Genomic DNA, 14,503 nt, shown 5'->3' with positions numbered 1-14,503 from the left:
TATTCTCCAATTAATTATCTGACATCTTTTCCAAAATATTTCTATTATTGCTAATAAATTGTTCGTGGTAAGAGGCGGGGTTTTAGTACTCATATAAATCATATTTTACCTCCAAACAAGGTTGGGTTGGGTTGGGTTAGGTTAGGTTAGGTTACGTTTGGTTAGGTTAGGTTAGGCTAGGGTAGGTGAGGTTCACCGTAATTAAAACGTAGTTAAAATAAGTGCAGTAATACATTTTCAACTCACATTTATTTTAACAATAATAAGTTGTGAAATTAAAAATATATTTAATGCAAAACCACACAGTATGTCTTCTTCCAGTTCAATAGAATTTCGGTCCAATGGGACTATAATAAAATCGCACCTTTTGGCTACATTCGGTCGAATGGGACACCACAAAAAACCCGTTCTGTCGAATGGGAATTCGGTTCAATGGGACCAAAGCGTTCTAACGAACTGACTGACTGACGGATAATCACTGCTTAGCCCAAACTGCTTGCCATAGAAGACTGAAAATCTGCAGGAACGTTACTCATAATCATAAGTAGTAGGCGCGTATTAAGAAACATTTTTCCAATCCGCCGCCAACTTAATAAATGGCGCCCAGAAATGTAAAAAATCTTCTCTATGCAACAAAGTCCGCGCGTTTCAACCCATTTCACAAATATTTATTACACTGGTTTCCGTTAACCTATATATAGGTTAAAGGAAATTTGAAATTTCGGAAAATAAGGAGAAATATTAAAGATCTTCGGAAATAAGAAAAGAAATATTAGATGTCTCGGGAAATAAAGAGAAATATATCCGAAATCATGAAACATAAGGATATCAGAAATCTTGATAAATAAAGAGATTTAGAAGCTTCCTTAGGTTGGTGTTTAATCTGAGTCGAAGTGGCTTAATATCTAGGCATATTTATGTTTTACGTGATTACATGATTTTTATAGTGATAACGGTTAGTTGCTGTTCCTAAACCGTTTAATTTTAAGCGTAGCTTATTTTTTTCCTTTTGCACTCTTTTACCATTAATATATCTTCTACATAAATCAGACAAATCGGTATCCTCCCTTTGAACCGAATTCCCACTCAACCGAAATGCATCCAAATATAGTTAAAAAACAGAGGAATGGCGGATTTCGAAGAAACTTCTGTATTAATTGCATTGATCCGAATGAGAGTGCCACTCGCCGATCATGAAAATATGTGTATTTTTTTCCCTGTATAGCATTATTATTGTTTATGTTAGAACAAGGAACGTGTGTAAGACAGATACAAGTTGGGAAAACCAAAATAAACCTCTCCGAGCCGAGACGAATTTACTTTCTAAATTCTAATCTAAACACAGGTCCACCAGCCAGTGAGAAAAACCGGAAATACGTAGTTCAAATTGTCGGGATATTGCGATGGTCATTTGTTTAATCGTTTAACATTTCCCTGTGTATCCTCATAATTCTAATGAGGACCTAATATATATCACTTAAAGTAACAGGCGGCTCCATTATCACCCCTAGCATGCTGGCTAATCTTCTGGACACGAATTTTACCTTACCTAATGCACTAGGTCCCATTGGTTCCTGGCTTTGGTTTAACTAGCCTTTGCCAAGCTTAGCTAACGTGTAGCAGAAAAGGCATCTTTCAGAGGCATCAACGGAGCCCACATTTGCTTAAAGTGTGTATTTAACTTTCGGCTCACTCTGAACCGTTAACACCTCTTGAAAGAGGACACGAAACAAGGTCAATTCTAGTTTAAATCTAGGGTTTCTTATTCCATAGACCCAATCGCTTCAACACTTATTGAGACGAAGTATTAATATCCATATTACGTAGTGAAATTATAAGTTGCGTTTACACTATATATAAATGTAGTAAAGCTGAATTAAAAAGTAAACACCAAATTTGAAATGTTAATATAAAAGAGGTTCTTGGAATATTGAGATGAAACAGAGCTTTATAGCTACACAACTACTAAAAGAATCGTAATGCCGAAAAATATTTAAAATATTTCCATTTAATATTCTGCAAAAAGGAAATGTTATCGTTTTGTAAGAGATCTTATCATCCTACTCGCTTTATATTAACTTTGATATGCGTTAAGTGTTTCGATTCGGATGCAATCTTCATTACTCGTTCTATATAAACTCTCACTTGTGTCATTACATAGAAATAAGTTTATCTTAAATAATTAAATAAATATAATTATTTTTAATTATTTTAATCTTCAATAATTAACATTAATAATAGTTAAATCGTTTAAAATAAAGTTATTCATATTATCTTTTGAAACTTTTCTAATATTGACGTTTAAAGTGAAGGGTACCCCTCTTGCCCGCTTTCTTCAAATTTTGGGGTATATATACGATTCGTTTCCATTATAATAATAGATAAAAACGCATTCGCGTGAACCCTTGGTGGAAGCCCTGCCCTGGGGAGGCTAGACGTTTCTCGTAACCCTAGCCGATCGCCGCGTATATCTTAAAACCGAACGATAACGATGGAGAAGAAGCCGGAATGGACAAAGACCTGAAGCTGGTGTCAATGTGGGATTGATTAAGAACAGAAGATGGTGGTGCTTATAAGCTGGTGTCAATGTGGGATTGACGAAGGACAGAAGATGGTGGTGCTAGCAAGTACAGGCTAGTGTCCATGTGGGATGGACAAAGACTAGCAGACTGTGGTCCTTAGAAGCCAGTTAGTAAAGACTGGTGTTGACAGATGAATGGCCAAATTTCCGTGAACCGCGAACGCGTTCCGGAAATCGGGTATTTGTTTGCTCCGATTTGTAAACTGCGAACGCGGTCACGTGGGGTCTGACAGACAGACAGACACACAGACAGATAGACAGACAGACAGACAGACATACAGACAGACAGACAGACAGACAGACAGACACGTCCAGTGCAATACCTCTCCGTGACGTCATCGTCACTCGGAGAGGTAAAAAGGGACCAAATGGTAATTTGTTCTGTATTTCGGTTAGCTTGGATTATGTCAACATTTAAATTTTTCTCTAGTAACACCATGTGTTGAAAAATTAAACGGGCTGAGCTTCTTGAGTAGACAACCCAAACGCCAGTTAACTGCTATTGGTTATATTTGTACTTTTGATCCCGATTTTTACTTTCCGACGTAATTAAGTTTTAAACATGATAAGTGATTTGTGAGCTATGACGTTTCTATTTTAATTAAAAGTTTCGGTTAATATTCTTCAAACTGTATAAACTGAAACCCTAAAAAGGAACTTCCGTAAGCCTCGACTAGGTTGGCTTTCTTGTAGTAGCTTTTAAACATTCTGGTCGTGGAAAGTTGTTGAAGAACCTCAGAATTTTATATAATTAATCTATGATTTCTAAACAGTCATAAATTCTCCATAATGGCATTATGGCAAGATTTCAGAACAAATTGAAACACAAGCTCGTCTAAACCTCGGTGCAACCATCCACTTTCGATGGTGTAGAATTGCAAGGAGGCTAAGCGTCCTTTCAAAACCAAAAATACGACCATTTAAATTCTTAACTAAGAATATTTAGGGTTTTTTGATAATTATGTAATCCCAATTTTCAAAGATCGAAGGGTTTCATTTTCCTAGAATTCACCCATTGAAGTGGAGATGCGTATATGGAAACAAGTTCTTCGATTCAATTCCTTTCTAGATACGGCCGATGCAGATTTTTCCGAAGATGTTTTCAAGACAATTCGAGCAGTAGCGCCGCCAGGATTTTTTCTGGCGTAGGCACAGCGTGATCTAGAGGCCCCCTCCCCCTTTGTTTATAAAAAATTATCATGCATCATGATGCATATATATATATATATATATATATATATATATATATATATATATATATATATATATATATATATATATATATATTTTTAGTGTAAGTGGTTTTGTATATTTCAGTAATATTTTCGAATTTTGGAATGTATTTCAGGATTTTGAGGAATATCTCTAGTTTTTAAGGGGGTTTTCCTTTTTTTTGTGAGATTATTAGAAGTACGGACTTTTTGGCACCCGTGTCCCAGCTATCCCTACTCATACATTTAGTCAAAGAATGAAATTCTTCTGTTCGAGGCTTTTCCGAATTCATCGACCACTAACATAGGATTGTCTCTTATGTAGTTAGATAGATCACGATTAATTGAAAGTATGGCCAGGTCTGATAACCTTTCCTCCCCCATTGTAGTACGTAATCGTGTTTCAATTCTATTCAGGGAACTGAAACTTCTTTCTGAAACTGTATTGGCCACGGGAATGCACAAAACAACATTGTAATATTTTACTAGATCCCGAAAGCCATCTTTCATTGGCAATAAATACTTGTAACATTCGGCCACACTATTCAAATTTTTGGATTTTATTATATTTCTAGCTATGTTTATCTGACCTTTCAAAGAATCGAGGTCAAAATCCAGCCGGCTGTACTATTGACAGTAAGCTGTGACTTCCTTTTCGTTAAGAAAGTTTTCCGAATGAGGATCAGACGCCATTATACCTTTGTATAGTGTCGCGTTTTCTAAAAGCCTTTTTTTCATTTCTGATACAAATTTATCAATAAGTTCGAAGTAAATGACTCTCATCTGGCCAATTATGGTTTTTACTTCCGTTTGTCGGTTACCTGTCGTGGTAATAATTACACTGTCTCGCAGTCTCATATTAGGGATTATCTAACGTTTCCGTGAAGCTAAAGGTTCGCTGGTACGTTCTGGCACAGGGATAAAAGCGGACTCAGCCAACTTTGAAGCTTCTTCCCAAATTAAGTCCAGCTTCTCAGAGTTTCTAACATTTTCTAAATTTCCTACAGTAGCTTCACAAATAACATTTGCTTGTGTGAAGACAACATTCGGACTTTGCAAATATTCAGAAAGGGAGTTTGTAATACCCAATACTTCATCTAAAGCCACAATCAAAATTAAGTTGTTAAAGTTTTGTAATTGAGAAATATACCCGCGGCACTCGGCTGCTTCTTCAGACTTTCCCTTCTCAATAACATTCTCTAATGCTAAAATCACGGCATTGAACCTATGTCTAAAATAGTGAAGGCCTTTTTTTTTTGCTTGACCACCTTGTGTTGCAACTTTGTGGCATTTTTAGAATCTTGTCATAACCTAATTCTTTCTGGGAGTCTTCAAAATATGCGCTTCTTATAACCGAATTAATTTGAAAGTTGTATATTGGTTGTAGAAGACCGAGCAATTCTCGGACTGCCAAGATGTTGGAGCAACAGTCAACCAAAACTAAATTTAACCTGTGGGCGTAGCAATGCACATACGGACAATTCCCACCAACTGCCGCTTCAATTTTCACTCGCACTCCGTTTACATGCCCACTCATAACGCTAGCCCCATCATAGGTCTGTGCTACGCAGTTTCCTATTTTTAAACCACAATCCTTAAGAAGCTTGATAATGGCCAATGAAATGTTCTCAGAATCAAATTTATGTAAATCTGTATACCCCAAAAACCTTTCTATGACGGCTTCATCTCTAATTCTAGTATATCTAAGACATACACTCAACTGCTCTACACCCGCGTTGTCTCTCGTTTCATCGGCAATAACAGAATAAATTCCACCGGATTCATTTTGTTCTTGTAAAATCATTTTCCTTACTAAATTTCCACAAATATTAATTAGTTCATTTTGAATTGTACTATGCATATATTTGGCGTTATTAGGCATGTTTTCGCACTTGTCTCTCAAATCAGGGCATTTTGTTTTCAAAAGGTCTAAAATCTCAACAAAGTTGCCTCTGTTTCCATTTCGGTCATCAGACCTATGGCCCCGCAGGGCGAGATCTTGTTGGGCGCAGAGTATTATTATTTGCACGTGTGCGGATAGCACATCTCGGTTTCTAATAACATCCACTCTATGATGGTCATTAACCTGACACGCTACTGAACCGCTAGCTTTCGTTTCCAAATAATCCAAGTATTTTGGATATCATATGATTGTTGATGAGAAGATTTAGACGAGTTAAAATGCTCTTCAAATTTTTTTGCCATATTTTTCCAGTCCGAAAACCCAGCAATAAAAGCCGTACTTCTACTACTCGGAAAATGCCTACAACAAAAGCAATAAACCTTATCCTTTGCTACGGAGTATTCGAGCATTTCAAATTTGCTGTACCAAGAATAATTGAAGCCTCGATTTTTGCCACCAATTAAAGTTTTTGGGAAAGAACCCAGGTTTGGCTGAACGGGCAAACAATCTGTATCCAAACTAATATCCAAAGCATTTAAATTTGATAATGATTTTGTACTTCCCTCCTCTTTACTCCAGTTTTTAATGGGCTTTTGCTTTTCAATTATCTCTGTATCGGTATCTCTAATTTTCAGTGCTTTTTCGGTAACCATTTCTGAACCTGAAAGCTCGAAAGCATTTATTTCAGGAAGAATGCCTTGAGTGGTTATCAAAGTTTCGGAATTATGTTTTTCAGCTTCAGTTTCGCATTCTACATCGTGCTCCTGAACCTCATGGTTCTCACCGAGACTACTAACATTCCCCTTAAATGATGGTTGCAAAAACCGTTCCATTGCACCTCTCAGATTATCAACTAATATTTCATCTCTCTTTCTTTTTTGACGTTTTTGGGCCCCCGAAATGAATTTCCTTGAGTTCATATTTCTAGTTTTAAACTATCTATAGTAAACGCTTGGGTTTATAGTCTTAAAAAGACCGGGTTTTAGTCTTAAAAAAAGACTTGTTTAGCCTTAAGAAAAGACTGTTGTTTAGTCTTAAAAAAGACTGTTGTTTGGTCTTAAAAAAGACTGTTGTTTAGTCTTAAAAAAGACTTGTTTAGCCTTAAAAAAGACTGTTGTTTAGTCTTAAAAAAGACTGTTGTTTAGTCTTAAAAAAGACTTGTTTAGCCTTAAGAAAAGACTTGTTTAGTCTTAAAAAAGACTTGTTTAGCCATAAGAAAAGACTGTTGTTTAGTCTTAAAAAAGACTGTTGTTTAGTCTTAAAAAAGACTGTTTAGTCTTAAAAAAGACTGTTGTTTAGTCTTAAAAAAGACTGTTGTTTAGTCTTAAAAAAGACTGTTGTTTAGTCTTAAAAAAGACTGTTGTTTAGTCTTAAAAAAGACTGTTGTTTAGTCTTAAAAAAGACTGTTGTTTAGTCTTAAAAAAGACTGTTGTTTAGTCTTAAAAAAGACTGTTGTTTAGTCTTAAAAAAGACTGTTGTTTAGTCTTAAAAAAGACTGTTGTTTTGTTTAGTCTTAAAAATTTAAGCTCTACTACAAGATGACTAGTTTGCTCTGCTCAACAAGACGAAATGAAAAATATGACATGGTTTTCACAAAAAGGCGCCTTTTGCATCAAACCTGTGAACAAAGGGAGTGGGAACGGAATTTTTCGGATCCACTACGAGAAATGTGACGGCGGCGGGGGGGGGGACGACTGTCGGACGGGGACGTGAATGTATTGTCCTCTCTAAGTTGGCTTTGTGCACGTAGGCACGTGCACAACGCCTCTTTCGTTCGCCTTCGCCATTGTTGCTTGACACCACTAGCGAAGCCTGAGTGACCCAAAAATTTACTCTCGTATAATCTCGGGTGTTGTCGATACTAGTTTAGAGTTGGAAGATTTTATTCCTCTGCGCGACGTATGCCGCCTACGTTTTTAGGTCCTTTCTAGTTTTAATGCGAGAGGTGTAACCTGGGGTCAACGGTCAACAATTTAGCGGGGGATCTTGTTCTTTAGAATATAAAGAGAACGGGTTTTTGAAATGCTCTCTTGTACATTAAAAAGGCATAATGTAGCGAATATATCAAACAGGTACTAACGGACCCTTAGGGGAGTGAATGCAGGTGTGTGATGTTGTGTTTGATTTTAACAAATAGAAATATAAACCGTGAAAGTACATAAAGTAATTAAACGCTGTTACAGTAAGAAATAAAATTTTATTTGAAGGCCTCTATAGGCACGTTTTTAAAAATATGGAGGCCCCCCAAGTAGGCCAAAATTTTTCAACGTAGGCACGTGCCTACCCGTGCCTACTGCTGGCGGCGCTACTGAATTCGAGGCGAACAAGTGTCGTTCTGGCCAACCTATATCATCCGAGAAGGTGGGCCTATGCTATTAGGTTGTGAAACTGTGAAAGAAAGTCACACTTCTCGTGAAAATGTCAAAAATACACAAATGGCTTTCCCCCTTAATCGAAATCTCGACCGAAGGCGAGCTAGAATCTTTAAAAACACGTGAGAGGAATTCAATCAAAAAGATAAAGCAGCAAACGTCTAAAGAAAGTAATTTTTTAATACTTTTAGAGTTCAGAACCTCTTTGAAACTGGGGTTGTATTACGCTCATTATGGCTGGAATGCTGGAAAACGACTGAATGCTTTTTGAACGCAGAGCCTCTGTTAGAAAGACTGAAGATATCTAATTTTAGGATCATCTTTTTCGCTTTGCTTTTGGGTTTAGCGCTTGGGTCCATTGGACTGATTATGGAGTTTATATACTAGGGCTTCATTGAAATTTTCTGCATTACAACCACATTATAAATATGACCAGAAGTGAGATGAGACTAGAAGTACTGAGCTAACCAAATTCTTCACTCGGCGAAAGTGAATATTCTTGATAACACACCAACGGTTGGCCCTCTAGTGGCGGTTTCAGAATTTCCCCTCCAAAACTTGAGACGCTCGCGGTGGTAGACGGCCGAACTAGATTCAAGCACCCGCGTCCGTGTTTCGCCCCTTTAGGTTGAGGGGAAGGGGGTGAGAAATTTTTTTGGAACTCGACCAATTTTTTTCTCTCTAGCGTAGGCTCGATTGAAGCGGCGTAAAATCCTCAAATTTGTTCACTAATGCCAGGATCTATTACCAATGCTAGAGCCCTTCACTTCTATTCTCATCTCACTTCTGATATGACTTCAAAAAAGATTGGCGGATAAACATGTTAAGGAAAATTTTGTCAAATTCTAATGATTCCAGTACTGGTTTAGTGGTATTTCCTTAACAAAAATCATGGAAGTTACATTACCTTCATTCGATTACCATCAATATTTAATACCACCGTGTTCTTTCTCTGCAATGCAAACATGTTATCAGACCAATCATTGTCAAATGGTTTTCTGCTACCGATGAATACGTAATATCTCTTACTATTCAACCAAGCATACATAATGTTTTTGAAATTTTTGTTTATGTGTATGTCTATACACTTAAATGTACATATACAGCTAGCATAATGACATTTATATTAAAATGACGATTATTTAGAACAGAAGTTTAAATGCGCTTCTGAACATCTTATCGGCATGTCAGACTCCGTGCGTCATGGGTTTATTTTCGCGTACGTCAGAGGTTTTAACCTCTTTCAAAAATATATTTACACCTTTGTAATCTGCAGGTGTTTTCTTAACTTAAATCTATACAAAGGTTTAGGTTTGGCAACACTATTTTCTAGTTATTGTAATGGGGCATAATGACAAACGGGGGGAGATGGGTAGAGGTTAAGAAACTACTGTCGTAGTATCCCAATAGATGAACTGCGGAACAAATGGGTAACCTCTGCAGCAGGTCAACCACGCCCGTTGAGTAAAAGAATTCAATAGGTATTGTTCAGCTTAACGTCCCGAACGACCAGCATCAAGGACCCCGTGACTAAACAATACTATTGGAGTTCTTTGAGCTTTAAATTTAAACTATGGAATTTTAAGAATGGTGTTTTTGAAATTATTTGAGTGCGTGCATTTTGAATTTTGAAAGAATTTTAAGTCATACCAACATGAATATTTTTTAAATTTGGAAATTAATTATTAAATTGGGAAAATAAGTAATTTGGACGTTACACTCTCCCCCCACTGAAAGTCCATGTCCTCATGAGACTCAATGTTAACGCATTTTAAGAATGGTGTTTTTGAAATTATTTGAGTGCGTGCATTTTGAATTTTGAAAGAATTTTAAGTCATACCAACATGAATATTTTTTAAATTTGGAAATTAATTATTAAATTGGGAAAATAAGTAATTTGGACGTTACACTCTCCCCCCACTGAAAGTCCATGTCCTCATGAGACTCAATGTTAACGCATAATTAAAGGGGAAAATTTTGAATAAGTAAAAAAAATAAACCATTGTGAAATAATCATAGAAAAGCTCAATATATTTACATGGTGGTTTAGCGCTTGGGTCCATTGGACTGATTATGGAGTTTATTCTACAGGGCCGGTAGGCCCTTGTAGATATGACTTCATACTCTTTTGTAACGTTAAAGCAAAATTCACATGCTTTTACCAATTTTCCTGTGGAGATTAACATGGGGTTTTTCGTGATATTTAACCACCTCTAACTGAAAAACTAGAGCGAAGTTACTTTTCGGAATACTCTTAATTTAACAATTAAGTATTCAGGGTGTGCGATCGGCTAGTCTAATCAGAAACAATTAAGTCTAAGTATGTTAATTTTAGTTAATTACAGAAGTACTTGTTTCGACCATCGTGATTGGACATAATAACAATGCTAGAGCTCTTCGAAAACTCAAAATAACCAAGTATCTATGGTGTAGTGGTTATCACGTCCGCTTTACACTCGGAAGGTCCCAGGTTCGAGCCCTGGTAGATACATGACTTGACTATCGTTATTGGACACAATAATAAGCTAGATCTCTTCGAAAACTCAGAATAACCAAGTATTCATTGTGTAGTGGTTATCAAGTCCGCTTTACACGCGGAAGGTCCCGGGTTCGAGCCCAGGTAGATACATGTTTTGACCATCGTGATTGGACATAATAATAAGCTAGATCTCTTAGGAATCTCAGTATTACCAGGTATGTGTAGTGTAGTGGTTATCTCGTCCGCTTAACACGCGGAAGGTGCAACGTTCGGGCCCTGCTAGATACATGTTTTGACCATCGTAATTGGACATAATAATAAGCGGTAAAGAAAACATAATTAATCAAAATTTAATTACATTAAGACTGAAGCGACAGATATTATATAAAAACGTCTTGGTTTGGACCAAGGCCGAAAAAACAAACGATATGTGTGAGGTTTATCAATTGACTGAAGTTTCAGATATTGAAATTTTTTCTAGTTATTTTTATACACTCAATCCTTAATCATTATTTAATTCAATCAACTGATTTTACTGTTAATCGACCTAGTCCCTCTAAATTAATTTAAAAAATTACATATCTACGCTTTTTCAAGAACAATTACATTTTCCGAAAACATTTTATCATGAAATTAATTATTTTGAAGGGATTTCGTGTCGATGCTCACTAACTTGTGAGCATCTTGACTTACATAGTTTTAATTGTTGCTGGCTTGACAAATTTTCAAGTTTGCACCAAAAGAAGTTTAAATCTGTTTTAAGTTGTTGATAAGACTGTCGTTTAGAGTGAATGTCGTCTACTTAAGACAAAGCAACAAAGTTTATCCTGTGTGGTAAAGGGTAAAGATCACATAAACAGAAATACTTCTCAGACTTGTTATATTCGGGGTCGACTAATCTGCAGGTCCTCTGAATGTCTGAAATGCAGTCCACGGTAGGAAACCTACCATTTGTAGTATGCAGGTTCGGTTCACATTTACAAATATAAGAAAGCAATTCTAAAATTAATTGCCTAACATACAGTCGAACAAAATTAAAGTTTCAACTCTGAAATCTTTTGACTAAAATGCAGTACTCTGAAATGCAGTCCTCGAAAACTACTAATTACAACTCTGAAATCGGTTGACTAAAATGCAGTACTCTGAAATGCAGTCCTCTACAACTATTAATTTCAACTCTGAAATCTTTTGACTAAAACGCAGTACTCTGAAATGCAGTCCTCGAAAACTGTTAATTTCAACTCTGAAATCTCTTGACTAAAATGCAGTACTCAGAAAGGCAGTTCTCGAAAACTATTAATTTCAACTCTGAAATCTTTTGACTAAAAGGCAGTACTCTGAAATGCAGTCCTCGAAAATTATTAATTTCAACTCTGAAATCTTTTGACTAAAAGGCAGTACTCTGAAATGCAGTCCTCAAAAATTATTATTTTCAACTCTGAAATCTTTTGACTAAAACGCAGTACTCTGAAATGCAGTCCTCGAAAATTATAATTTTCAACTCTGAAATCTTTTGACTAAAACGCAGTACTCTGAAATGCAGTCCTCGAAAATTATTAATTTCAACTCTGAAATCTTTTGACTAAAAGGCAGTACTCTGAAATGCAGTCCTCGAAAATTATAATTTTCAACTCTGAAATCTTTTGACTAAAACGCAGTACTCTGAAATGCAGTCCTCGAAAATTATTATATAAACTCTGAAATCTTTTGACTAAAAGGCAGTACTCTGAAATGCAGTCCTCGAAAATTATTAATTTCAACTCTGAAATCTTTTGACTAAAAGGCAGTACTCTGAAATGCAGTCCTCAAAAATTATTATTTTCAACTCTGAAATCTTTTGACTAAAACGCAGTACTCTGAAATGCAGTCCTCAAAATTATAATTTTCAACTCTGAAATCTTTTGACTAAAACGCAGTACTCTGAAATGCAGTCCTCGAAAATTATTAATTTCAACTCTGAAATCTTTTGACTAAAAGGCAGTACTCTGAAATGCAGTCCTCGAAAATTATAATTTTCAACTCTGAAATCTTTTGACTAAAACGCAGTACTCTGAAATGCAGTCCTCGAAAATTATAATTTTCAACTCTGAAATCTTTTGACTGAAACGCAGTACTCTGAAATGCAGTCCTTGAAAATTATTAATTTCAACTCTGAAATCTTTTGACTAAAAGGCAGTACTCTGAAATGCAGTCCTCGAAAATTATTAATTTCAACTCTGAAATCTTTTGACTAAAAGGCAGTACTCTGAAATGCAGTCCTCAAAAATTATTATTTTCAACTCTGAAATCTTTTGACTAAAACGCAGTACTCTGAAATGCAGTCCTCGAAAATTATAATTTTCAACTCTGAAATCTTTTGACTAAAACGCAGTACTCTGAAATGCAGTCCTCGAAAATTATTAATTTCAACTCTGAAATCTTTTGACTAAAAGGCAGTACTCTGAAATGCAGTCCTCGAAAATTATAATTTTCAACTCTGAAATCTTTTGACTAAAACGCAGTACTCTGAAATGCAGTCCTCGAAAATTATTATATAAACTCTGAAATCTTTTGACTGAAACGCAGTACTCTGAAATGCAGTCCTTGAAAATTATTAATTTCAACTCTGAAATCTTTTGACTAAAAGGCAGTACTCTGAAATGCAGTCCTCGAAAATTATTATTTTCAACTCTGAAATCTTTTGACTAAAACGCAGTACTCTGAAATGCAGTCCTCGAAAATTATAATTTTCAACTCTGAAATCTTTTGACTAAAACGCAGTACTCTGAAATGCAGTCCTCGAAAATTATTATATAAACTCTGAAATCTTTTGACTAAAACGCAGTACTCTGAAATGCAGTCCTCTAAAACTATTATTTTCAACTCTGAAATCTTTTGACTAAAACGCAGTACTCTGAAATGCAGTCCTCTAAAACTATTAATTTTATCTCTGAAATCTTTTGACTAAAAGGCAGTACTCTGATATGCAGTCCTCGAAAACTAATTTCAACTCTGAAATCGGTTGACTAAAATGGAGTACGCTGAAAAGCAGTTTAGTCAATAGATTTCAGAGTTGAAATTTATTATTTTCTTGGACTGTTTTTCAGAGTACTGCATTTTTGTCACCCGATTTCAGAGTTGAAATTAATAATTTTCGAGGACTGCATTTCAGAGTACTGCATTTTAGTCAACCGATTTCAGAGTTGAAATTAATAGTTTAAGAGGACTGCATTTCAGAGTACTGCGTTTTAGTCAAGATATTTCAGAGTTGAAATTAATAATTTTCGAGGACTGCATTTCAGAGTACTGCATTTTAGCCAACCGATTTCAGAGTTGTAATTTATTATTTTCGTGGACTGCTTTTCAGAGTACTGCACTTTAGTCATCCGATTTCACGTTGAAATTAATAATTTTCGAGGACTGCATTTCAGAGTACTGCGTTTTAGTCAAAAGATTTCAGAGTTGAAATTAATAATTTTCGAGGACTGCATTTCAGAGTACTGCATTTTAGTCAACCGATTTCAGAGTTGAAATTTATTATTTTCGTGGACTGCTTTTCAGAGTTCTGCACTTTAGTCAACCGATTTCAGAGTTGAAATTAATATTTTTCGAGGACTGCATTTCAGAGTACTGCGTTTTAGTCAAAAGATTTCAGAGTTGAAATTAATAATTTTCGAGGACTGCATTTCAGAGTACTGCATTTTAGTCAATAGATTTCAGAGTTGAAATTAATAGTTTTCGAGGACTGCATTTCAGAGTACTGCATTTTAGTCAATAGATTTCAGAGTTTAAATAATAATTTTCGAGGACTGCTTTTCAGAGTACTGCACTTTAGTCAACCGATTTCAGAGTTGAAATTTATAATTTTCGAGGACTGCATTTCAGAGTACTGCACTTTAGTCAACCGATTTCAGAGTTGAAATTTATAATATTCGAGGACTGCATTTCAGAGTACTGCATTTTAGTCAACCGATTTCA

The 14,503-nt window shown here is 35.7% G+C and overlaps 1 protein-coding gene and 1 non-coding gene across 2 annotated transcripts; one reads left to right on the top strand and one right to left on the bottom strand.

Annotated features, from left to right (window-relative positions):
* Positions 1 to 3,354: 3,354 nt before the first annotated feature.
* On the bottom strand, positions 3,355 to 6,528 carry LOC149712118 (zinc finger MYM-type protein 1-like). Its single transcript, XM_089855964.1, has 7 exons — positions 5,891 to 6,528; positions 5,074 to 5,846; positions 4,668 to 4,997; positions 4,421 to 4,613; positions 4,097 to 4,333; positions 3,594 to 3,742; positions 3,355 to 3,476 (listed from the first exon to the last, which is right to left on the bottom strand). The coding sequence occupies exons 1-7, from the start codon at positions 6,526 to 6,528 to the stop codon at positions 3,355 to 3,357; spliced, it is 2,442 nt and encodes an 813-aa protein (XP_089712090.1).
* A 3,957-nt stretch (positions 6,529 to 10,485) lies between these two features.
* TRNAV-UAC (transfer RNA valine (anticodon UAC)) lies at positions 10,486 to 10,558 on the top strand. The gene has a single exon. It is a non-coding gene; the product is annotated as a tRNA-Val (tRNA).
* Positions 10,559 to 14,503: the final 3,945 nt, after the last annotated feature.

This window comes from Phalangium opilio, unplaced genomic scaffold, assembly GCF_054372755.1.
Source record: "Phalangium opilio isolate 3A_F unplaced genomic scaffold, DU_Popi_V2 ptg000011l_1, whole genome shotgun sequence".
Lineage (NCBI taxonomy): Eukaryota > Metazoa > Arthropoda > Arachnida > Opiliones > Phalangiidae > Phalangium > Phalangium opilio.
This window is presented reverse-complemented; position numbering and strand designations above follow the sequence as displayed.

Bases quoted from the DNA above. Each gene is read 5' to 3' on its own strand.
- LOC149712118 (XM_089855964.1), bottom strand. From the start codon at position 6,528: ATGGAACGGTTTTTGCAACCATCATTTAAGGGGAATGTTAGTAGTCTC. The intron at 5,847-5,890 runs GTAGCGTGTCAG...GGATGTTATTAG, and splicing joins AAACGAAAGCTAGCGGTTCA to AAACCGAGATGTGCTATCCG. The intron at 3,477-3,593 runs GTGAATTCTAGG...TGGTTTTGAAAG, and splicing joins ACGCATCTCCACTTCAATGG to GACGCTTAGCCTCCTTGCAA.